Consider the following 25,673-nt stretch of genomic DNA (forward strand, 5'->3'; position numbering starts at 1 on the left):
TGTTTTTTGATTTCTATTTTTTCCATTTTGTCTGGTAATATGCTACATAGATCTGTTCGGAGAATCTCTTACGAAAAATCTTGCGGTTTCCTCGTAAGGTGGAACGGCCATCTGAGCTCTGAGTCACCGTAATGTTCTCAGACCGAACACGAATGTTCGCAGGCTTGAAGGAATTCTACTTCGGGAATATTTCAAACGAACTTCAATATCGGTACGTTGGGAGAGCGAATAAATCTTCTGGCACCGTTATCCTATCAGCTCGAGGATCACAAGAGGTGAATGTATTGTTGTGTGCAAGCAATCGATCGACGGAAAGTCCATGCGTTCGGATCAAGATTGACAGTTCACGAATTTCTGTTGCGACCTGCACGAACCGAGCATCTGGATGTAGCGAACTCACGCCGAAGGACGCCTGGAGGAATATCATCGATTACGACGCGGTACGGCGTCGATAACCGATTAATATCGTACTATTTTCTTCTACTTGGTGCAACAGTTATCCCTTCTGATTTCCGAATTGTTACATCTCACCCCGGTCAAACTGCAATAATTCGATATTTCATTACCCATACGATTCGATTTGATTCGATTTGCAGGCAAGTCACGCGAACAGTCTCGACCCATACGAATGGCGAACATTCGCGGTAAGATGGATCAAGGAAAGGAGCCTGGTCGAGGTTTTTAACAATAGCCACGTTATCCTGAAGGGAACTCTCCGGCATCGTCAACAAATATCCAACGTATGGGTCGAAGGCTTAGATGCACGGATTAGATTTCACTCCTGTGAGTATGCGACATCACTTGTTAAATAGAGAGGAAAAAATAAGCCAAACTGATGCTACGACGTTTGATTATTGACGTTAGATAAATATCTCCTGACAAGGAAATCTGGCTCAGTAATATTGACATCAGAATTTATTCGACATAATGGGACATTATGCGTCGAAATGCACGTCGGTCTTTGTACCGAATGTAAGCTAAACGTCAACCTAGTGGATACCGCAGGCCGAGAGACGTTGTTAAAATACATTTCTGGGGATGAAAAATCTCTGAACAACGAGCTGATCACCTGGCGGCCGTTCAAAGTCCAGGTGAACCGACAAAGTGTAGGTCGAAGACTCGTGCGGTTAAAAATTTCAACTGCTCTGAAGAATGACGATGGATACGGTCAGTGGGCGATTGATGACTTCCGCACGTGCCAGCCGCGCGGTAAGCCTAAATTTCGTTTGACACAGAGACAGATACCCTTTTCTAGATTTTTGCACTGCCTATTTACTTTCTTGCGTGTAAATAATTTGTACTTGTTGTCAGGCACAAGAGAATCAACAATAACGATACGTCGAGAGAAATTTGATTCCTGGCCCAGGATCAAGTGCCAAAAATTATCTTACACTGAAATTGAAGTGATCGAGTTATCGTCGAATAGGGAATGCCGCGGAACGATCGGTGAGTACAACCGATTCGAAGTTGAGGTCGATTATAAGAAAATCATTTTCACAGAATGCTCCGCCGTTCATCACGGGGACGATTGCCATCGGAAATGCAGAACCTGCAAATGCAGGTCCCGCGATAAGAGAAGTGGTAAGGACATGGTGGAAAGTAAGAAAAATGGTTTGGTTTCAATCCATCGAGTTTCGAATAGTTCGACGAACCACGCATGTGATATGTCATCATACGTTCAATCTAGTGCCATTGATTCATCATTCGCGTCATCTCCTTGACTTTCAATGTACGCGCAAAAACAGTTTCCGGTAGTCCGATATAAATTTAGCAGATGTCACGTCGTGGAAGCAACGGCTGCGAACATTGAAACAACTTGAATCAGCACATGTACAACAATGTTATTGTTGAGTACAAGTTCGTCATCGCAATATCGTGACACGTTACTTGACTTTTTGAAAATCAGTTACGATAATCAATTGTCATCCATTTTTGAGATCCGTTTCGGTGACTAGAAATTTCATTGTAGCCCCTGTCTAATACCAAATTTACCACTCTCTGGTTACTCCTGTCTTTACCGAATGTACGTACAAAAGACTTCGTTTGAATTCAATACCAAATAGTAAAAATACGCAGGCCAAGCAACCAATAGAAAAACTCAAATCGAACAGTTAGCGAAGACAGTTCTTCGACCAATTAGTGCACCCCAACTTGGACCCAAAAATGATGTATAAAATTCATAACTATCTAAGTAAGAATTCTTGAAGCTGTGGTATTACTCGAATCCCAATTATTCACTGCCCCTCTTTGAATAAATTATATGATAACCGTGTATCGAAATATCTACCACGTATCGCGGTTATCCAGAAAACCTATAAAACATTCCCGATTCAAGTATGGAAAACGTACAAACCAAGACAGAAAGTATTTTGATCGAGGACACAACCATATAATTAAACTGAATTCGTGCACCCGTAATAGTAAAAATTAGCTGAAAGATACACGAGTACGGATTCTAAGATTTCCTAAAGTGATTGTGACTGGTTGATGTTTCATTAGGTAACGCACTAATGGAAGTTCAGGAACTGATTCACACATCTCTATCCGCCACTAGCGTCACGCTAGAATGGAAACCCCCCAAAGATGTAGATGCCACCATCGTGAAGTATGCTGTTTCTCTCAAGGTACCGCGTTTCATCAGCTTACCAAAATCTCAGTCACAATTGATTATCACGTCTCTTTGCTCATCTTCAGCGCATCTCAGACGCTCTGAAAGTGGCAACATTCGAATCGCGGAATAACCTACTGCACGTTTCTTATCAACCACGTTATGTTTTCGTAATCAGGTAAATGCACTGGTTGGTTGCTATGAAAGCGGTCGCGAGACTCCTGAACAGCAGCCGATGAAACGAACCGTGATCCAGCCAAAAGCCTTCTTCGATGGCTTGCATCCCCACGCTTCGTACGTTGCAACCGTGTTCGCGTACATCGACAGTGCAAAGGGACCACCAAAGCAGTATAACTTTCAAACGAATGAAACTCGTGGGTACCAAAAATTTGTGCATGTCTAACAAATTCGGCAGCATATGTAAAACCCTTCTTTTCAACAACTTATGCTGATTTGTACAGTGATACCTACGTCGGTAATTCACAACCTCCGAATTGAAGAAGGAGGAAGGTTTCTTCGGTGGGATTGGCCTGAGGATTGTACTACAATCACGGGCGGTATCTTATGGACAAGAATAAAATTCGAAGCTGTCAGTGACGGCATGCGGCGCGTAATACATCACTACGAAACGACCTATAGGAACCTCGACTTAAGCTTGATCGATTTTATTCCCGGTGTAAAGTACAATGTCCGTGCTTACGTGACAAGGTCTCGGCATGGAATGGAAAATAATACGAACTATGTGAACCTCACCTGGACGACCCCACGTGGTGAGGACCGAGCGAGTTTGAAACTCGGATGCCGTAGCCTTCTGCCAATGACATTTACCGTCTCGAAAACTTACACGTCATTCGAACAGTTTGATAACTCTGCGCAACGCAAACTACATTAACGAGTTGCTATGTTCAAGATGTGACAGAATTGGAAGCGTACGATGCCGACTGCGACAGAAGCACCATCTCCTTGCGATTTATTCCGTCAGTCCTTCTTCACGACCGAATCGAATCCTACGAAGTGTCCATCGCCGAAGGAAACGAGCTCCCCAAAAATATGACTTTTGGTAATACGAAAGAACAGATCTGTGATTTGTCGGATGATCACACATGCTTAAAAGATGTATCCCTACCTTCGAACGCTAAGGTCAACATAACGGTGCGTGCGTCGACACACCTATAGACAAATTGCACTCAGTTAGAGTAAAATGCCCTTATCGATAGATTATCATTATTTGACGCCAAATACAATTCATTCACAGATTCACGCGATGGGCAAGAAGCTTGATCGATTTGATATCCGGAGTAACATCACCTTCTCGCTGGAAGAATCGTGCAAATCAAGTTAGTTTACGTAGCCACGCTAAAGGATTATTTTCTGATTACATTAAAGTAGCCTCGTATGATTTCTGTAATGAAAACCAGTTTACCTATTCATAAGATAAAAGTTAACCGCGAGGTTAACAAATGTAATGAATTGAACCATCCTTCGTGTCCCCAGATCTCAGTTGGCGAGTGAATTTCACGGTGACGCAAAATCGCGGTAACGTGAGCCTGAAATGGAAGCAGCCGTTATCGAGTGGCGCGAAAATCACGCGATTCGCCGTCCGCGTTAGTCCTCTGGATCGACGTCAACTTGATAAATTAACCCACCAAATTCCCATTGTCAGGGAAATTCCTGTCGAGCCGAATCGCAAAGAGTACACCACGGAGTTCTACCTGTCAAAATCAGGGAGCTACAACATTTCCTTGGTAGCGTTCAATCAGCGCAACATAAGCATTATGGAAAATGCAGTACAGTTGTTCATCTCGAAAGAAAATTCCTCGGATTTTCAAGCTGCTGTTCCTGAACGACGTCCTTGGAAACAATATTTACTTTATGTCATTATTTTTCCAATCATAGCGATTCTTCCGTTACTGCTGTTTGCTTATTACCGGTAAGCAAGTGCTTCATGCCAACATTTCCGTGGCAGTGTTTGATCAGCCCAATGTAATCAGCACGGCAGGTGTAATACAGATTTTAATCTCGGAAGACGACACCAAGCGTGGTCAACGGGGGTCGCGAAAAGAGTATATAGAGTTCATCAACAATCTGTGACTATTAGTGAATATTATTTCTCCGGCGACAATATCCAATATTTCACCCAAACAAAGAACTTGCTTTGCTGATTACGTTTTGAAATCACGTATTCATACTGGACCATATCACGTTTAGCAGACGAATGCTGAACCTGCATGCTTCCATAAAATGCGATGCAGCGAAGTCGCAAATTTTTCAAATCGAATAAGCGTTCAAACTATGTACCAACAAATTTGAAGCATCGTCATCTCTTAGACAAGTTCACCAAGTTACTGTGCCATTTGGGCTTCTTATTTGTAGAATAAATGAACTTAATTATACAGAAATCAGAAGAAACTCTCATCCGTGGACAACTGCGGTGAGTACATCATACCGCCAATGAAAGAAACGACAAGTACGAATGTCTCGATGACTTTCCATAGTCTGGAGGAATCATCAGATCCGTCCGACATTTCAGAGAGATATGATGTGATGCACGAGTACGCTGTACCGAGTGAGCTGCTTTCAAACTACATAAGCGTACCGCACTTCCAAGAGTACGCCAAATACATGGCTACCAGTGGAGGACTGTATTCGCAATTTACGGTAAGAAATTGGTATTATCAAAATGGTAGGCCTTGACTGCGTGAAACCGGATCATCATATTTCTCCGCATCTGCCAAATTTGTCGAAAAACTACACATCTGTTAACCTTCAATACGATTTCTGCCCAACAGAATCTTCCTAAGGGGACAACGAAAAGGTGCGAGTATGGAAAGTTACCTGAAAACATGCCAAAGAACAGATGCGTGAACCAAATACCATGTATGTAATGTCAATGCTGCTTGAACAGAGATTTAACGGTCTGAAGATGAATAACTGCATTTTCCGCAATGGATCAACTCTGAGTTTCTCAAAAAATCGTTAGGATTTCTTTCTTACTGCTTGTAATCACATTTACAGATGACGAGACGCGAGTTGTCCTCAACCGAATCCTCGAGGATCCTTACTCCGATTACATCAACGCCAGTCACATTCAGGTAAAAGCATTTCGACGTACCGTTGATTCTTAATAACGTGGTACAACCGCCGTAGCATGCGATATTTATTCACGAAAACTGGTATTCACCCGAACAGGGATACGGCAAGAGGGCCTACATCGCGGCACAGGGACCGATGCCGAATACGGTCAACGATTTCTGGAGAATGATTTGGCAAAACGATGTGAGGGTGATATGCATGCTGACGAACGTTGTGGAAGGCGATAAGGTAGAAAAGAAGATTCGGTTCAGAGATATTACAATCTCTTATTGAAATGAAGAGAATTCTCTGAAACTTCGTTAAACGTTGCAGAGGATGTGTGAGCAGTACTGGCCAGACGTGAGGACCAAGACAGAATACGGCGATGTCGTTGTTGCGAACGTAGAGCACCAGGTGTACGCGAATTATACTTTCAGAACCTTCCATCTCATCCACGAAAGGAATACGCGGAAGGTAAGGCGATGAATTGAAATGGATTTGGGATTGCACGCCACTTTCCGTTTTTCCGCACTCCTCGTGCCTTTATCGTAGTGTTCGGTACAGTTGATCAATTTTCTTGCGATTTTTCCCGCGTACCGAGCATTGATCGAAGCGATCCCATTAATCTTCAGCTCTTGTAACAGGTGACGCACCTTCACTACACGGGATGGCCGAGTCAGGGAGTGCCGAAAGACCCGCAACCCCTGGTCCAGTATTTGAAAAAACTGATGAAAACACCGCCCGGTAACGGACCAGTCCTGGTTCACTGCTCCACCGGAGACGGTCGCACTGGCGTTGTCATGTTGTGCGACATTTGCATCCGCGAAGCGGCCGTTGTGAACGTGAGTAATAAAATAATCCACGACAGCGTTGTAACTCTTCGGGAGCAATGAATCAAGACCGTTCTCGCAGATGATCGACGTAGCCGGGGTCACTCAACGGATGCGGAAGAGCCGCGCGATGATGGTGAGCACTCAGCAGCAATACAACCTGGCTCACGTCGTTCTTGCGGAAAGTATTTCGGAACCGTCGACGTCCGTGGAATGCAACGACGCCTTTTCGCAGAGTGTGGAGGAAATGAAAAAAAGGTTGCCGGCCGACGTGAAACGGTAAGCGAACTCGAAAGCTTCCGTGTCAATACACGTCGAGAAATTCGGCCGTTCCGTGATAAGATTGTACCTGTGTCCACAGGCTCGATGACTCCGAATGGCAGGAGCAGGCACTCTTCTTCGGCGATGAATCCGAACCTTCGACTTCCAACGAGTTGACGGCAGGTCGGAATATTTCAAATTAACAAATCATTCAAAGCCCTGCATGAGAATCATTGAGAATCTTGGTGATAACCTTACGAATTACAGAAAGTCGAAAAGGGAATGAAAACGGCTTGTATTTGGAGTTGAAAAATCCGTGCAATTACACAAACGCGGTCAGCGTCGACGGCCTCGGTATGAAAAGGGAATACCTGGCATCCCCGTTACCTTCGCCCCTCACCCTATCGGAATTCTGGCGTTTCATTATCGAGGATGGTGTGAAACTAGTTATCGTATTGCAGCCTGCAGATCCCAAGAACTCCGTGAGTAATACTCATAAATTTTACTGCGAGTGCTGGATTGACTTTTCAGAGTGTCTTTTTCAAAGAGTCTGCATAAATCTCAATGAAAAATAGAATAAGACGATCAAGTTTCAGCCTAGAAACAAGTAAAGTGAAAACTTTGGTTCAGTTGTTTTGAATTTTCGCGTGAAAGGTCGACGAACGAATGATCTTGCATGTAATTCAGACACCAACAATGCAGAATTCGAAGCAACGCAGCTTTCACCTAGGTCCAACCGATTCTTCGCTTCAATAATCGTACTACCAAAATGTGCTCAACAGATTCACTGCGACATAATACCCAATAAGATGACAGCCGGATTCGCTCCGGACATACGAGTGGAAACGAAAACGCGGTTCGTCGACGAATCTTACGTGAAACTCGAGCTGCTGGTAACCGACACGTTGGCGGTAAGTCCATAGACGACGAAATGTGGTAAATGACAAAACGAATGGATCCTTTTTTTCAAAAACCCGTCTTTTGACACCGTCTCCGTTCAGGAAGAATCGAGTCCTCGTGCCTTGACGATACTCACTTGCGTCGGCTGGGAAAGCGATAAAAACGAAAAGCCACCGGCACCCGCCACGTTGCTCTCGATTTGGAGAACGTCGGAAACTATCAAGCGCGACAAAGGGCAGACCTTGGTTCTCTGCCGGTGGGTAACGTTCGATCGATGCTCGACAGAGTCTTCCAAATTCTCTGACCTCCGCTAATTTCACGCCCCGCGTTTCAGAGACGGCATTACCGGCTGTGGCCTTTACCTGGCGATGAGTTTCCTCCTCCAACGAATGGCAGTCGAACGAGTATGCGACGTTATTTCCGCCGTTCGAACTGTTCGCAGGTCCAGACCTGAGTTTGTCCGATCCGACGTAAGTGTGATATAAAGCAACTACTCTGCGATAAGAACTTCAATTCAATTTCCGTAAAAACAATTCCAAACCGGAGTTCCATTTGATCCCTATACTATTCATGTTTTTACTTTCAGAAGGAATTCCAGTACTTGTACGACGCAGCGTTAGCCTACACAAAATATTTCGAATCCTACGCGAATTTCACTTAATTAATAATCCCTACAAAATAGTTTCAATTGTCACTCAAATTCAAACATCGACGAATCGTTTTCCAAACGTCTTCCGCATGTCGTCAACAATAATATAAACCCAACGTCTTTAACTGTTCTCTCCACGATGAACGTGACAATTCGTCGCTCAAATCCCATGAAAGTGACCCCATTTATTATACAATTATATATTTCTATTCAATCATCACACAATCCTCATTTGTTCCAATATCCTAGTCGATGAAATTATTTCAAAATTTTTTCCAATCTTCAACTGTAATATCACACATGCCACATGTATACCGTAATAAAATCCATATTCGTAAGAACAAACTAATCAATCTACCCACATTTGAAACCAAACTTTTACGCAAAGCAATAAACACGTCAACTAATCTTAATCGTGCTATCGCAATTAAATAATGCCTCATCTCGAGTTAGCTCTGACTCGTCGGAATAGTTAGACGTCTTATCGACTATCGGTTTTCCCGTCAGGGCTCGCGGCACGTTGTAAACGTGCCAAGTTAGTCATAGCCCGTTTGCGCGTTGCGTGCCGGGAGACGACCATCTACCAGAGACTCGAATGACCCGTGTTTGAACGTTTTCGCGTTGAAACCACGTTAAAACAGTATCTCTCAGTCGATATAAAAACCAAAACCAAAGTACCTGGTGCGTTTCAGGTTGACGGTTTGACGGTGAAACGTTCATCTTCATCTCTGCAACACGTTTGCACATAATTCGGAAAATAATTATTCGTCACATGTGTGTTGATACACACATGTCCCTCTATCATTGAATATAATACGTATACAAGTACGTGTAAAAACTCAGCAACATACGCTCGTGCTGAATTACGCTAGCAGCAGTAAAAGAATTGTAGAAAAAGAAATAATAATAACAATAGAAAAAAGAAGAAGAAGAAGAAGAAGAAACAACAACAACAACAACAACAACACAACGACAACGCAAAGACAACCTCAAGACCGGACAAACAAATTGCAAGAAACTCGACTCGTGCAGGAAGGAAGTCAAAAACATTCAACAGTACGTGTTTTCATTTCAATTCTCTAGCCATAAAATAATATCCAACATCCCACTGACAACAATAATATAAACCCAACACGTTGCAAATAGATAAAAATTTCATCTTCGCACCTATAATTAATATGAATCCAATGTCTTGAAACGGTATTGTTTACAATAAGGTATACGTTGTGATACTGATAATTATTACAATGACCATGACGATAATGACGATGATGATGATGGTGATGATGATCCATTTGCGTATAATCCGTTACAATAAACAAAAGCCGTTTATATCTGGATTATTGAACTCGGTAAATGCTAGATCGATTTTCGATTGTTAAACAAACAAACAATATTCATCTACAATCAGCAAAATTATATTATATATAAAAATCTATACAGTATAAAATCATCAGATTTCCGTCACAATTTCACATCGATTTCCCCAATTATTTTTTCATCCTGATACGATATAACAGATCAATTCACCCTAATTCACAATTATTCATACACACCAAACTTCCCGTATTATTAATTTTCCCATATATTTATTATCTCGTTTCCATATCGAATCTCATACTGGATTATAGGAACATCGAACGCCAACGACCACAAAACCTACACATACTCATCTCGCATATGTTCGTGCGTAAAGCAATTGCGGTACACACAACATAACCAACTGCACGCAGTGTAACAAACTTGATCCCATTCGCCACGAGTTACGTAAGCTCGATAAATTCCCTACCGGTATAGGTATAGTACTAAACGGAGAGACGGCCATTACGCGACGCTTTATCACGTCATCCTCGCCACTTTTCCCGCCTATATTCAAACGCCACGGAGCAACAGTTGAACGAAGCGCGCGTTTCGTAAAAAAAAAATTAACAAATTTTAATACTCCGTTAGATTTTTAACATTATTTTTTTTTTCTTTTTAAATACCTTAATGTAATCAACTCAGCAACAATACAATATGTAAGAATTAATACAACAACAACGATTACTTGCGTCGCGCTATCGCGCTATATGTTTCAAAATCGGAGCTTAAACGTATTATTACTATTATTATGATTATTATTAACGCGTTGTAAAAAAACAGAGAGAATGATTATATAGGCTTGGTCGTATATACGTGAAAACGAAACGTTCCGACTACAATCGTACATTGTTATCTCGTGATTACTGTCAGATTGTATAACGCAACTGATTCCAAGTGTGTATATAATATATATACAAAAGTTATATTATACGTGTGTATACGTATACCTATACATACAAAATCTCATGCTGAACTGATATAAACTACATCCGCGGTACGATGTATCCTATGTACTTACATACGTATGACAATTTGAAAATTGGGATGTAACATAACAATGTAACAATATATGTATACATACACGAACTTGAACTCTGCAGAAGATCATCGATGATGCGTGCTGCATTTTTGTCTGTTCCAATTTATTCGAATAAACGAATCAGCTGTGATAATGAACGATTTATTTATACGCGATAAAGAAATTTCAATCTAAATATCATGTACTCCCACATATATTTGACAAATAAAATACATATATAAATTATATGCCTTCATTTCGTCTCTGCGAAAAGAACGCGAGGGAAAGAAATAAATTTACTTTCACTTCAGCGAGTTTTTTTCCAAATTACTAACCATTCCTTTTCTTTTTTTCCTTTTTGTTTCGTATGCTAAAATCGAAGATTAATTCCACTAATCAGAATTGAATGAAGAGAGAGAGAGAAAAAAAGAAATGATCAAAAAGAAGCACCGAAAAAAAGACGTGCTCGAATTGTAGCGCAAATTGAACGTTTCTTATGATTATCATTATTATTATCATATTTATTATCGTCGTTGTTGTTTTTTTCCGTGCGAGACAGCAAGACGCGCGTCTTTGTATCCAGAAGGCATATTATATATTCGCAGAACGTTGCGGGGGCTGGAAATCGTCTTTATTCGCGCGACGATTTGCGAGATGTTGCGATGCCTGCGAAGGGGCAAATTATAAATTGCTGTCAAGTCAGGCCACGGTCGTATCATTTGCGTTAGTTAAACGTAATTGCGCTCCACCTCGGTTAGACGATGCTCAAGAGCACAATACACGTACATTGTGCACATATGTCTATATATATGTGTGTGTATATATATATATATATATATATATATGTATGTATACCAACGCGTGCAGGCACTCTCAAGAATTATCACTACGTCCATTTTCTATGCATAACTATATCGATATAATAATTCCGATAAGCACAGCAGTTGCATTTCAATTTTCCTTTTTCCTCCGCTATTCTAATAATAAAAATGTCTATTGTCAATGTATAGTATGATAGAGCGAGGTAAATATTTCTCAAAACCGCTCATAAACACATGATTTTTCATAAAATTCTACAATAGAATAATTCGGTTCTATTCTACTTGCAAGTTTATTCGTCTCAAGAGAAATGTTATTATTCGTTACTTCTACAAAATTGTAAAAATAATTTCATGTTGCCGTAGTGATTACACAGAATTAAATAAAAATCTCCTCAATTTTGATAAAATCAGTGATTTATATATTCTTCGTAAAAGTAATGAGTGATTTTTTTCAATCATCAATTATTCTCCCTTCTCAACTGGTCAGTTAATAATTGCTTTCTCAAGTCGAAGAAAACTAAATTTCCTCGTCGAATCAATCAAGAATTAAAATTAATTAATTCTTCATTCTCAATGTATCAATTGACAATTTCACGCCTGAATAAATAAAATCAACGCATTTTTTATTCAAGACAAGAAAAGAAGAACAAACGAACAAACAAAAAAATGCCACGAATTATATAACTCGCTAAAACTAAATTAGTAAAAACTTTCAATTAAACGGAATTTAAAATTGAGAAACAAAAATAAATAAATAAATAAAACGTCATCATCCGCAATACGTAAAAGTGAATTGAAGATATTTTCAGGGAAATATCGGATGCAAGAAGACCGTCATCATCATCATCATCATCATCATTGTCATCGTCATTATCATCATCGTTGGTATGACGTCGCGGGAGCCAAAATCAGCAAAAACGAACAACGACGATCAGGATCATCACCATCAGCACCGTCAACATCGTTACAAATCGTCGTCAAGCTCATTAACGAGTCCAACAAAAAAGCGTAATCGTTCTTGGCGACCGCAAGCGGTACTGGGACTATCGTTAACCGAAGAAATACCCCTAGAAACTGTCTACGTAGGAATATTAAAAGACAAACGTACAACGTCGAAAGCAATAAAGCAAATATCGTCGTCATCGCCTGGTTTCGGTCATTTGAAACGTTGCAACGGTTTCCGTCTACTTTTGGAACCAGTGCATGTAAAACCTTCCCAACTCCATCATACGACATTAAACGTCAAGAATTTAACAGAGACCCATTCAATTGGCAAAGTGTTGGAGAACAACGTTAAAAACCAACCAGAAACCGTGACCAAAGATGCTGAAAAACCCCCTTCTTCAATAACGGAAGAAAATCGAAACACGACCCGATCGCCAACCGTTATGCGAAACGATTTGCAATCAAAGGGTTTCGACGTATCGTTACTGGAGGAAAATTTCGAGATTATCAAAGTCCCCGCTAGAGCTGCGCGAACGCGACGTCAGGCCGAAGTTTGCAGTAAAATATGGCCGTTAAATTTCCACCCAGATCCAGGAACCGAGGCTATAATATCCGGTGAAATATTCAACGATTACCAACTGAGTCGAATGGAACTTTTAATGCTGGCCGCGATCGAAGCGGCCCGTCGATCCTCGGTCGGTAATACCGACTGCGCCGGAAGCGCGTTGATCGTCGATCCGTTGACCGGAGAATCGGTGGCTCTGGCAGCCGCCCGTATAAACGAGCATCCGCTCTGGCACGCGGCCATGTTGGCGATTGACTTGGTGGCTAAAAGCCAGGGTGGCGGTGCCTGGATCGGAAGAAAATCTTCTTCGATAGCTGAGGATTCGGTAAGAGAAAAAGACGGCGGCGCCACCGGCGGCAAGCGGAAATTCGACCGCAGCGCCTCGACGGCATATCGGTATCCCCCGGAGCTCGATGACGTTAAACTACCTGCCGCGGAGCCGCTTCAACCGGAAGCCGATAAAACAGGACCCTACCTTTGCACAAATTACTGGATATTCATGGTCCGCGAACCTTGCGCTCTTTGCGCGATGGCCCTCCTCCACTCGAGGGCAGCGAAAATATTTTATGGTGTCAAGGCCGAGGGTCACGGGGTACTAGGGAGCAAGGCTATGCTTCACACGACGAACGGGCTTAATCATCGTTATCAAGTTTGGTCCGGTATTTTGGAAAACGAATGCCGTCAAGTTTGCGCCGATATTGAAAAACGTTCCGTCAAATGACGATTGACCGTTGTTATAGTGATTGTTATTATTCTTACTATTATCATTATTATCATCATTTCACCTGCATAATTATACATATGAATACACGCGTACGTGATCAAGATGTGATCTGTTTAATTGTTGCTGCCTAATCATTATGCATTTACCTGATACAATTATTTAACGATCGTTGTTATTATTATTATTATCATTTTTTTATCAATCTTCTTCTGCCTACCTAAATATAATACTATACGCCATGCTATTGTCCTTGTTAAATGTATATTGCGAGATTAATTAACTGGACAATTAAATGTTTCTAAAAAAATTTCCTCACGCCTTGTTTATGAACAATATATATACGTACACATCTATATACACCTAACATTCCCACAAGCATAATAATATTCAATCGTATAATAGAAACGACAAAAATACCTCTTTAATTGTCACGCAAATATCTTGTTAATTCTCACGTATAAACCTGCCTAAAGTTGATGTTAAGATTTCGTCATTTTTCTCAACGTTCCCTCAATCCAAGAACTCGGTCGAATATTTAATAGCATTTCGTTAATTTCCTCCTCAACAAAGTGTAAAAAAGTATAAATTCACATCATATTTTCAATAACGCGCGTAAACTAATTTTGCGACACAAAAAAAAAAAACACCGCTGTCTCGTATATTTTTAAGGGCTTGTTAATTCTTTTTTTTTTCACCGCGATCACATTTCATACCAACAATAATCGCGAAACGTGTGAATATGTTGAATAACCTCAACAATCAATAATAACACAAAATAAGTTTTGATTTGTGTTTCAATCCCCCATTTTTCCATACATCGTATTTCCATCGCTTTTTATTTCTAATTTTCAACGTAGTTTTTCGTTTCCATTACACTCATACATTCTCTCTCTCCGACGTTCGCATTCGTCTGATTCTTCTTGCCACGCTGGGAAGCATTTTGGCATATTTATAAGGAGTACAGAAGAGTGGTTAGCGTTCCGTAATCACTGACCCGTCGAATTGACATCAATCTGCAAAATATTTAACGTACCCGCCATGCGGCACGCAACGTCCCATACGTTTCATACGACTATAGCCATCGCATCGCCTGCCCGCGTATGCGGCAAAGAGAATAAGCAATAACGATCTCGTGGAATTTTTCAAAATCATTATACGCTCTTAGTAAAAAAAAAAAAAAAAAAAAAAAAACCCAAAACTAAGCAAATAATAATCATAAACGACAAACCCTATGTTCGAAAATACGTTCTCCATCGATTTCCATGTTCTATATAAATACATCAATTCTCATTACTCCCTCACTCTTCCTAGAAAATAAAAAATCTACGAACTGCTCCAATTAACAATAAAATATAATTAATAATTCTTAATTAGAGTTATATTAAATTTTATTGTCCTCGTATCGTTTTTATTCTCACATTTAATCACGCAAAATTTCTTTCTTTTTTTTTTCTTTTTTTTTTTTCCCCCCTCTTATGTTTCAGCGTGCACATTGCGTCGTTAAGGGAGCACAATCAAAGGACAAGAAGAAGAAGACGAAGAGAAGAAGGAAAAAACGTAAGAAAGAACAGAACAATCGCTACCAATTGCTACCGTCGTCGTGAAACAAAGAGAATCAGTAGTGAGTCGTCCCATCTTAGTGAGACTATACACAAGACGAGATTTCAAGATTGCATTTTTTTTTTTTCTCCTCACTTCGCTTCTCGTGAAGGAGAAAAAGACGTAAAAAAAACACAATAATAATAGTAATAAGAATAAAAATTCGCACAAATTTATAAAGAGACTGGGTTGTATAAACGACAAATGGATAAAAAAAATCGTCGCTAATTTAGAGAGATAAGTTATCTCTGCAGTATAATAACGCGTATTATTATACCTTCGCATACATACATATATATATATATAATACATATATAAGTTTCTGTGTCATTCGTTGATTGACAAACGTGCGGCTCGCTACTCGTCTCGCTGATGTGAAAAAGGAAAGGGAAAAAAAAAAAAATAGATAAACCAAAATCGAAGAAGTACGACAAAGTGGCAAACAAAATTTGATCAAAGAGTAAAAGAAAAAGGAGAAGTTTCTAATAAAAAAAAAAAAAAAAATAATAAATAAAACGACAATATTTTCTCAATCGACGTAAAAATCCGCGAGTTCCTCGAATATTTTCAATATTGTTACACACACGCGAGTGCAATTAAATTCATGTTAAAAACATTTTTGAACGCATAAAAAAAAAAAAAAAAAATTAGCGTCGAAACAAATTAATACACGCATACATACACATGCATACATACACGTATAATATTGTAATAAATACAAATTAGACACGTCTTATTTCTCGTCTCGCTGTGCTGCCATCGTCATCGTCGTCGTCGTCGTCCGTCGTTTTAGGCATTAACGCTAAGTGATATAAATTGAAAAAATAAGAGTCAAATAGCAAGCAAGCGTAGCAAACTCCGTGAGCCGTCGCCGCGGATTGGATTTTCGAAAGGAGTTGCCCGATTGGACGAGCCGTCGAAAGGAGAATAACGCCGATTGGTCGACGGTAAAAGTAGCCGATGCTGCGCGGCAAGAGATTCCCGAGCGACTCTCTCATCATATTCCGTCTCTGATCTAGTACATCGTCGTCGTCCTCCTCCTCCTTTTGCATCGTCGTGTTGCCGGTTTACACACAGAGAGAGAAAGAGAGAGGGAGAAAGAGAGAAAGAGAGAGATTAACTTGCATTAAATAGTTGTAATAAAAAGTAAATTTTGAAATAAAAAAAAAAAAAAATTCCACGTATTATTTCGGGATTGAAATTCGTTTCACGCAAACGTTAAGAGACGTCGAGTAAGAAGAGAATGTAACAACGATTGGAAATAAATCGGATAGGATCCAAGGATAAAAATAAAAGAAAGAAACGCGACCGCGAAGCGTGGAGCAAAAATTTCACCGTCAGAATTCAGAGGGAATTTATAAACAGCAGGAAAAAAGGCTGAAAAGCGCGTTGTGCAATCCGCGTTCTAGCTGAAAAACTAAATTCATCATTATCCAATCGCCATGGAGCTGAAAATTCTGAAAATGTGGTGACAGGAGAAAGGCGAAGGCCTCAAGTGATCCAGACACTCTCTTGTGTGTGAGCCATATAGTAAATCGTATATATACTTATGCATATGTAGATAATTTTGTCAAAATAGATACAGCGTGTAATCCCTGCCTTGATAAAATATCCAGACGATAATTGTTAAACAAGTGAAAAAGCAAAGATCGAAAAAAGAAGGAGATTGAAAGAATAGAAAAACCCAGCGGAAAAAAAAAACAATTGAGAGAGGAGAGAGATAAATAGAGAAGTAGAAAATTTTTCGCAAGTTTTCGAGGAAAAGCTCGATCGTCGGAAAACCGTAACGAGAAGACGAAATCCTGCCCGGAAATAAAGAAGAGGAGAACAACGTCGTACACGCTAAAAGGAGTGAACGTATAACGGAAGAATATTTATAATTTATAATATCTTTGGGGAAAAGTAAAAAAATAAATTAACATTCACATCAATAGCATAAGAGTGAAATTATATTCAACTGTAGTGAATAACGACAATAATTATTATTATTATTATTACCCTATCGCCGAAATCGAAAGGTTTGAATACGTTTATGATTAATTGTGATAAAACGCGAACCGGATAAAAACATAAAAAAAGAAATCATTTTTTCAAGAACAGTGAAGAATAGACGAACGTATAAAAAACCTAAGAACTAGAAGTGTTTTTAACAGAAAAAACCAGACTCGTCGAAAGAAAAAAAGGAAAAATACTAGGTCAGATAAGTAAATCGATATTGATAATATTGATATCAACAACAACTCGAATTTCTAGCATGAAAATGCGAAGAAGCCTGGGTGTTGCGATGGTTTTCGAGGACGTGTTCAGCGTTTTTGCCCGTTTCCTGGCCTCGACATCGCGGGGCTGCGCACTGCTAGAAACCCACCGTCAACGCGAAACAACGGGTATCAAAAAGTTGTACAACAGTTTCTTCGTAATGTTCTAAGGACGTTTTGCGAAATCGAAGGTCAGAAGAAATAAAAAAAAAAAGAAAATAGATAGCAGAAGAAGAAGAAGAAGAAGAAGAAATTGTAGCGCGAAACACACTAACTCACAAATAGTCACGTCATACACACGCAAACATACACAAGCAGAAACAATAAAGTTCATACTGCGCGTAGGTAGAAAAAAAAAGATCCTTTATAGAAAGAAACCCGAGTACATATTGGTGTTAGAAGAGAAAGATAAGGAGAAAGAAGATAAAACAAAGAAGTAGAGCCTTAGAGCGTGCGGAATAATTTTAAAGCGCAGGCTGCTTATTTAGTGGAAAAAAAAAAACAAAGTAAAGCTGAAACTAGTAATAACAAAAGGAGACAAAGTAAAAGCGTGTATAGAATTGATCGATAGAGAGAAAGATTTCCATACGGCAAGGAGAAGAGAAAATCGAATATCAAGCGACGTCGGCGATAGATGAAAAAATACCGAGCAAGAATTGCTTGAAAATAAAAAAAAAGAAAAGAAAAAACGAAACAAAAAAAAAAAAACAATCCTCAATTTACGCGACCATTGAAAAGTATGAAAATTTTCCATAATATATTAATGCGATATTAAAAAGCGATACACAGAGGAAGAATAGAAAACCGTACGTAATCATCACAAATCTAAAAATTTTGTTAAAAAAATTGTTAAACCCTGATGAAACAGCGTTGTAAAAAATTTAAATTCCCACCGAAGCTAATCAATTTCACATACCGTTCACCAAAAATCGTCCGACCGTTTGAATAATTTTTTGAATAAACGTCGCAAAGTGCTTATAGTTTTAAAAATTTATCTTTCCTCGTCGTTTCTCCCCGTCTCGTTTTTCAACTTGAAACAAGAAATAAGGAAGAGAGACAAGTGAGAGAGAGAGAGAGAGAGTGAGAGAGAGTGGGAAATAAAACATCAAAGATTCGTTGAAAAAAATTCGAAAGAATTAGTAAATCCGCAGAGCGTCAAGAGAGGGGAAAAAAAAAAAAAAAGGAATCGGGAAAAACGAAACGCCAAATCATTCGAATGGAGTTACACCTGATTCTGGACGGTGGCGTCGGTACACTTAACGACGAGATGTGGCTCGAAAATTCATCATCGCCACCGTACGACGAAGATCATGATCTACAATCACCGAGTCACGAAAGTATAGCCGGAACGATCACCGTACAGCAGGTAATAGAAAAAAAATATTTAAAAAAAAGAAAAATACTACCTCTTGATATCAAATTCAAATAAAAAAAAAAAAATTTCAAAATCGAATTCAATCAAAAACAACGTTTAAGTCGTATAGATTTCCAAATTATTTTACATTCACAATTTAAGGACACGTAGCACCCGTACCGACCGAGCAAACTCACATCTTTTTCTTCCTGTATTAAATAAACAAATGATCGGAAAGGTGTTCAAATTACAATGGTTCGTCGCTCTGCATCGATTATTATAATTGACGTAACTATTATAAACAGCTATTAACCGTAAAATTTTTAACCCTTTCCGTTCATATGGTTATTCGATATAGAAAGTGAAAGGGTGAGTTTACTCGGTCGGTAAGGGTAGGACTGTTACGTGACCTTAATATTCTTTACACCATTATACGCGTCACAATGTTGCAAAAAAAAACATCAATTTCAATGATAATTCGTAAGCAACGAATTGATAATCGGACATATCCTTACTTACATCTTTTCATTATCTGATCATTTTATTTTTCCCACCGTACAGACGGGACTTCAACGATCTAATGGTTACAACAGTCCGGCTATGATAAATTGGGAGGATAAAACCGAATCGCCAAGTTATTCACCAATTCCATCCGAACAAACAGTATCAGCAGCAGTGACAGCAGCCGGGGTCGCAACATCGTCGTCGTCGTCGTCGTCGTCGTCGTCGTCGTCATCGTCAGCATCGTCATCGTCACCGACGGCGGATCCAACCGCCGGATCCGGATTGATAATAATTCGTTCGAGCAGTTCGTCGCCCCGTGAATTTCATCAACAATCTGGACCGTTGCAACAACAACAGCGGCACGTGAATAACGACAACAACGTATCCTCCCACCCAAACAGCAACAACAACAACAACAACAATCGTAATCATCATCATCATCATCAGAAACAACAGATCGTACTGCAAGAAAATTCATTGAAACGTCGTTCGGTCGATAACATTCAACAAATCGGTGAACATATCGAACATAAATTGGTAAAAAAAGACAGTAAGTATTATCAATGTATAATACAAATACTTTTACTCTCATCTCCCTTCTTTATTCACCATCTGTTATAATTGATCACTCTCTCTCTCCCTCTTCAACTTTCGAAAAATATGCATCACGATTGTGAAAAAAAAACAAACTTTCTCATATATATATAATTCAACCGAAGTATAATCACGCTCATCCATCGATCTTCGACAATTGTTATACGGTATTATTTTAACAACGAATAGAAACCCTGACGATAAATAAATATGTAGTATTATAATAATAATAATAATAATAAATGATGCGCAATAGTCAGAATAGCGTCGTCGTCGACGTCGTCGTAACATACACTTATACGTATATATATATATATATATATTATAGGTATGCAGTGTACTAACAACACGCGGAGGTCAATCGACAATTTCCTGATCATGACTAACAATGAGCGCCACACGATATATGTATACACATATGTATGCATATATCTGCGGGTGCGTCTCTCTCTCTCTAATGTACCAATGCATGTACGTTATACGCAAAAAGCCATAACGTACAATGTAGAGTATACATATATATATATATACATACATACATACATACATCCTAGTCTTCTAAACCCACGCGATCTATGTCGCATTTTGCTACTTGCTATTTGCCGTTGATGCTACTGCTGGATAACTGATGTACCAATATGTACTCAAATATTATACGCAATGCAAGCATAGTAGTAGAAATTTTCAACTGCTAAAAAAAAAACATTCGCGAATCAATTTGTGAATCTCAAAAAATTCATATATATGTATGTATATATATATATATACATATATATATATACATATACGTGCGTATAAGCGTGCAATATTGGATTGTATGGAAGAATGGGTGATGACTCGACGTAGGAAGCAACTTAGCATCTAAGAAATTAAGCAAGTTGTCAAGTAAGTGTAAGTAATGAACGTAAGAGACGCGTACGCGTGTATAAACGCGTTGCACAAGTCGTACGTAGGTATAATCTGTAAAGTAGACGTGACCAACGTTGTACAAAAGAAGACGAGTCAGTCCCTAAAATTGTCGACTTCCTTTCGACTCGCAGGCACGCGTTTAACGATCAAACACTCTCGGTCCTCTTACGCATATCCGGCAACTCGTACGTTAACATTTACGTTGACACGAGCACACGAATCCTTGCGTATTTATGTATTTACGTAGTTGCATATCCTTTAACGTCAAATTATTAATCTCAAATACCTGTGTAATGACATTTTACATTGTTTTCTATTTTTATTTATTTATTTATTTATTTTTTTCTACACGTGACAAGATTTTCGAAAAAAATGAAATCCAAACATAAGATAAATGTAAATTCCACGCGCAATTAAAAAACAAAAGGTAGTAAAACGAGAATTTAAAATTTGCCAAAATTTTTTTTAAACTCTGCGCAATGTTCAGAAATTTCGCGAATTATATTTTATTATATATAATTATACACACAGCTGTTTGAATACTTGTAAAAATTTGCAGACGCTTGTCATTTCGATAGTTTGCAAAGAATTTTTCCCCCACGCAAGAACGTGTAACGCAGTGACGCATCGAGCATCATCGTTGTCATTTTTATACATACCTACGTATATTATAAATTGTCAACGAGATCATTAATCTTACTGTTCAATAATTAACCGACAACTCACTGGCATTGCAACAGCAAAAGCAACGCCTGTTTATTGTGTATGGTAGTCGATTAAATTATTAAATCGACGTCGAGAGAGGGATTGAAAGAGATTGAAGGGGGGGAGGGGGGGGGGGGGAGAGACATCGACGTCTACCTACTTCCCACGATAATTTGTTTATAATAAATCTGTGTAAAATGCCAATCAGGGATAATAGAAACGGAAAATAAAAATAAATCCGAAACCTAAACGATTGAAAAAATATAAAAATTCAATACGTATTCAGATAAAAGTATAATTATGTATTACATTCCATTTAAACCGTAGTAAATATTTTTCTTTATTTTTTTGTCGTTTTATTTTCACGCCCGTTGAAGTTGCAAAATAAATGAAAATAAAAACAGTATCGATGTTGCTGAATTGAGAGACAATAATTTGCTTCGCAAAAAAGTAACTAGGACGACAATCTTGTAGCGGATGTTATAATTTCGCTCGTAATTAATATACGTCGATTTTGCGAATACAATGTATTTTTCAATCAGGGTATAAAGTGTACAAGAAAAGAATCTTTCACCGAGTTTTAGATTTTATTCAACTACAGGTTTGATTTTCACTGTTCCGAAAAACACCAAAAAAAAGAAAAACACAATTTTCGAAAAAATGATCCTGATCGATAGGCATTAAATTTTTTCTCACGAATTCTTCGTTAAGAAACGAAAATTTTGTGAGACAACGATAGAAGTGAACGAGCTTTTGATTTGGAAGCTAAAGGCGAAACAAATAATTAAAAAGATGTGTGCAATAAAAATCAGACCCGTGATCAAAAAAATTTCAAACTCGACAAAAGATTAGACTATTGCGTACCAAGAAGGCAAAACAAACTTTTTTTTTTTTTTTATTAATATTTTACCGAGTTGACTTTCGTGTGTATGCCGGTAAAATCAAACTCGGGAATAACGCGATATACTCTTATTTTGATTCAGCGTCACGTTGTTCGATATTCTTAAGAGTAAAAGAAACGCAATAATATCTTGATACAAAATGAGAAAAAAAATTTTTTAAACTGTCAATGATTAGTAGCCATTCTATTCGGTGACAATTCACCTTTCGTCATCTGATTATCTCTTTTAAAAATTACATTTCAGAGTTCGTTATTTTTTTTTTTTTTTTTTCTGCTACTCCCGCAGAAGAAAATAAAAACGCGAAAATCGTGCGTGTGTTGCGAAATATATACATATATATATATATATTTTTTACACGCTCCGCACTATGCTTAAAAATAAATAAAATCGCCGATGGGGTGAGGGGGTCATACTTGGGTCGGTTTGGCGTCGGAATGCCTCAAATATATATATATATATATATATATGTGTGTGTGTTTGCGTATACAATCAAGTGTACGAAAGTAATTTATAAGATAGAAACGTTATAACCGGATGATTTGACATTTGAACCCTATAATACAACAACGTGCAAGTTTTTAGACGCCATTACTGATCCACGTGGTTGCGATGTTAAGCGGGTAGTGATAAGACCATGTATAACTGTGGCCGAGAGAACTTCGAAGCTCAAAGATTATTAAATCTTATACATTCGTGTATTCGAGTAGCCGCATCCCAGTTTTCTCAATTATTGTTATTTCACACTCAGCTGTACGTAGAACGACAGCCGCGACAAAGCGCCGTTATAGTCAAATAATCTGAAAATTGATTAACTTTACGCAGGATTCGTGAAAGTGACTCGTCGTTAAGGGTGAAAAGAATCGCGATTTATCATTTTCAGTCGTCGATAATTTTTCACAATTTATGACTAGAACGAAACAAAAAAGACTTGGAAAAAAAATAAAACAGAATTAAAAAAAAAAAATTGAAAATAACCCACTTAATATCTGATTCGATCTTCTTTGAAATTATAAATATAATAATAATAATAATAATAATAATAATAATAATTCAATTAAAATGAAATGGTCAGACGTTCAGGAGAGATCGAAATCCACCGCGGCACCGTTTGTAATAAATCGAAATTATCATACGAACGAATTAACGTCAAATTACACATCATCGTCGTCTTCTTCAGCAGCCGCATTTCGTTACCAAAATTCCACCGTTAGTAGCAACGTTCTCGCAGCAGGGAAACACAGACAAAATACCACAACAATGTCCAGTTATCATCAATCGTTTTACAATTTTCAAGGTAAAAACCATCAAACGATCAAAAAAAAAAAAAAAAGAAAAAACGTAAAGAATAAAAGGAAAAAAATATATCATACAATCAAAAACAATATGGTATAATATTGAAAAAGAAAAAGAAAAAGAAAAAAGAAAAAGAAAAGAAAACACTGATGTACGTAAATAAAAACACTTTGAATTTTTTTCAAAACTTTGAATAATCACGTTGGAATTTGATTATTTTTTTTTCAATTTTTTCTTTTTCCTTATATTAAACGCCAATTAAGCTTTTATAAATATACCATTAGCGAAAATCAGTAAAACTGTGAATGAAATGAACCGCGATATGAATGTATAAGAAGTAAACAACAAGTAAAACTCGGCCGATTCCTCGGAAATTCTTTATCATCGTCAAAACGACTCGTCAAATCGTCAATCTATCCGGGTTATCATTTCTCTGATTTGAATTAGTATTTCACAAATTTTTTCCCATACACAATACACACACACACACACACACACACACATAATGACTTGAAACGAAAGAAAGATATCATACCTAGTTGTACGTATTTTCTTCTTTTTCAGACTTTTAATTTTTTTTTTCTTCTCTATAAACTAATGCCACATACTATTGTAATAACAATAATTATCATTATTATCATTATTACCATTGTTTCCTCAATTGGTACAATAACCAAGCAGTCAACCGATTGCATATTTATTTCACATTATACATGCCTACATATACATATTATATTTATCTCCTATACGCGTGTAGATGTAAATGAAACGATGAAATACGTCGATGCTGGATGTCTGTAATTATATTATTTTATACGACATGCGAATATAAATAATTCAACACTTTATCAACGCATTATATCGCTCTTATTATTTATATTATTACTCGATCCGGCCGGAGAAGTAAAATTTTTTAATTGAAAATATAAAATATACGCTCTCCCTGAATTATACATCAGTTCGACTTCGTACAACTGTTAATAAAAATTCATTAATTTTCAGCCTCGCTGAGCAACGACTCGAGACAGGGATGGTCGACGCAGGTCGAAGATCTCGCCGAGCATCTAGCCGCCGATTTCGATGGTTCGCTTTCGGTTTTAGCGGCATCGGATTTGGCCACCGCGGTAGCATCGTACAACATGGGGTGCGTTGAGATTTCGGGTTTTTGTTTTTTTTTCCTTTCTTTTTCTTATCAGCAATCTTTTCAACCCTTTGATTCAAGCATTATTGCGCTGCGTCAACTTTCAAAACAAGATAGTATTCCACGCTTTTCTGGATCAGTGATAACGAATTTGAAATCAGATTTCAACAATTCAATATGACAGATCCAATATGGTGGGTAAAAATTTCGGATTTGATCGAATCCGGTGAAAAAAGTTTATGCAAGAGTTTTCGAGGTCGCTGATTGGATTCGCTATGCTGAATTTTCAAAATCTGATTTCAGATTCGTAATCAGTGACCCCGGAAAACCCCTGGGCAGAGTTTTTTTTCTCTGGATTCGATCGAATTTGAAATTATCGTCCGCCATGTTGGATCCGCCATCTCGGTACTTTTGTAAATTTGATTTCAAGACTCGTAATCAGCGATCCCAGACACGTATAATTAGTGTAAAACATGTATGTTACGCGCAGAGGGGTAACTTTATCGTAAATGAATTATCCCTTCAATTTTCACCGTGTTTTTTTCAATCAATCTGTTTCAAACAACAACAACTTACATTACGTCGCAACAATTACTCTCGAGCATTGAAAAAAGCTGTTAATTTCCTACCAAAAATATCAAAAAACCGCAAGGAAATATATT

General features: G+C 38.3%; 4 protein-coding genes across 8 annotated transcripts in view; all 4 read left to right on the forward strand.

Moving 5' to 3' along the window:
* The first annotated feature begins 1,419 nt into the window (after window positions 1–1,419).
* Window positions 1,420–4,699, forward strand: LOC124293721. Its single transcript, XM_046735827.1, has 9 exons — window positions 1,420–1,446; window positions 1,501–1,581; window positions 2,500–2,624; window positions 2,787–2,982; window positions 3,070–3,378; window positions 3,519–3,760; window positions 3,864–3,945; window positions 4,103–4,395; window positions 4,505–4,699. The coding sequence occupies exons 3-9, from the start codon at window positions 2,511–2,513 to the stop codon at window positions 4,697–4,699; spliced, it is 1,431 nt and encodes a 476-aa protein (XP_046591783.1). The 5' UTR covers window positions 1,420–1,446; window positions 1,501–1,581; window positions 2,500–2,510.
* A 508-nt stretch (window positions 4,700–5,207) lies between these two features.
* On the forward strand, window positions 5,208–8,617 carry LOC124293297 (receptor-type tyrosine-protein phosphatase alpha-like). The gene is made up of 13 exons (XM_046733604.1): window positions 5,208–5,266; window positions 5,398–5,485; window positions 5,624–5,700; window positions 5,798–5,929; window positions 6,014–6,154; window positions 6,325–6,522; window positions 6,593–6,789; window positions 6,872–6,954; window positions 7,039–7,253; window positions 7,554–7,682; window positions 7,773–7,927; window positions 8,006–8,141; window positions 8,258–8,617. Exons 1-13 carry the CDS (start codon window positions 5,231–5,233, stop codon window positions 8,330–8,332), a joined length of 1,662 nt encoding a protein of 553 aa, XP_046589560.1. The 5' UTR covers window positions 5,208–5,230; the 3' UTR covers window positions 8,333–8,617.
* A 284-nt stretch (window positions 8,618–8,901) lies between these two features.
* LOC107226630 (probable inactive tRNA-specific adenosine deaminase-like protein 3) lies at window positions 8,902–17,230 on the forward strand. Of its 2 annotated transcripts, none has more exons than XR_006903390.1 (2): window positions 8,902–9,376; window positions 15,240–17,230. XR_006903390.1 is itself a non-coding variant. In XM_046734665.1 (2 exons), exon 2 carries the CDS (start codon window positions 12,409–12,411, stop codon window positions 13,750–13,752), a length of 1,344 nt encoding a protein of 447 aa, XP_046590621.1. In that variant the 5' UTR covers window positions 8,902–9,376; window positions 12,331–12,408; the 3' UTR covers window positions 13,753–14,374. The 2 variants fall into 2 exon arrangements, 1 of the variants encoding a protein (XP_046590621.1); XM_046734665.1 differs by lacking the exon at window positions 15,240–17,230 and adding an exon at window positions 12,331–14,374.
* Window positions 17,231–17,778: 548 nt separating this feature from the next.
* Window positions 17,779–25,673, forward strand: part of LOC107226934 (transcription factor CP2-like protein 1) — a 29,312-nt gene continuing 21,417 nt past the window's right edge. For 3 of the 4 annotated variants that reach the window (XR_006903389.1, XM_046734661.1, XM_046734663.1), the window contains exons 1-3: window positions 17,779–18,975; window positions 19,525–20,017; window positions 24,873–25,014. Coding sequence is in view for 3 of the 4 variants with exons in the window: in XM_046734661.1 (XP_046590617.1) it covers window positions 18,826–18,975; window positions 19,525–20,017; window positions 24,873–25,014 (785 nt within the window). In the remaining variant the exon portion in view is untranslated. Of the gene's footprint in view, window positions 18,976–19,524; window positions 20,018–23,679; window positions 23,872–24,872; window positions 25,015–25,673 lie in introns of those variants that run through there. The other variant, XM_046734664.1, reaches the window with a different exon arrangement.

The sequence above is a fragment of the Neodiprion lecontei genome, chromosome 3, assembly GCF_021901455.1.
Source record: "Neodiprion lecontei isolate iyNeoLeco1 chromosome 3, iyNeoLeco1.1, whole genome shotgun sequence".
NCBI classification, from domain to species: Eukaryota; Metazoa; Arthropoda; class Insecta; order Hymenoptera; family Diprionidae; genus Neodiprion; species Neodiprion lecontei.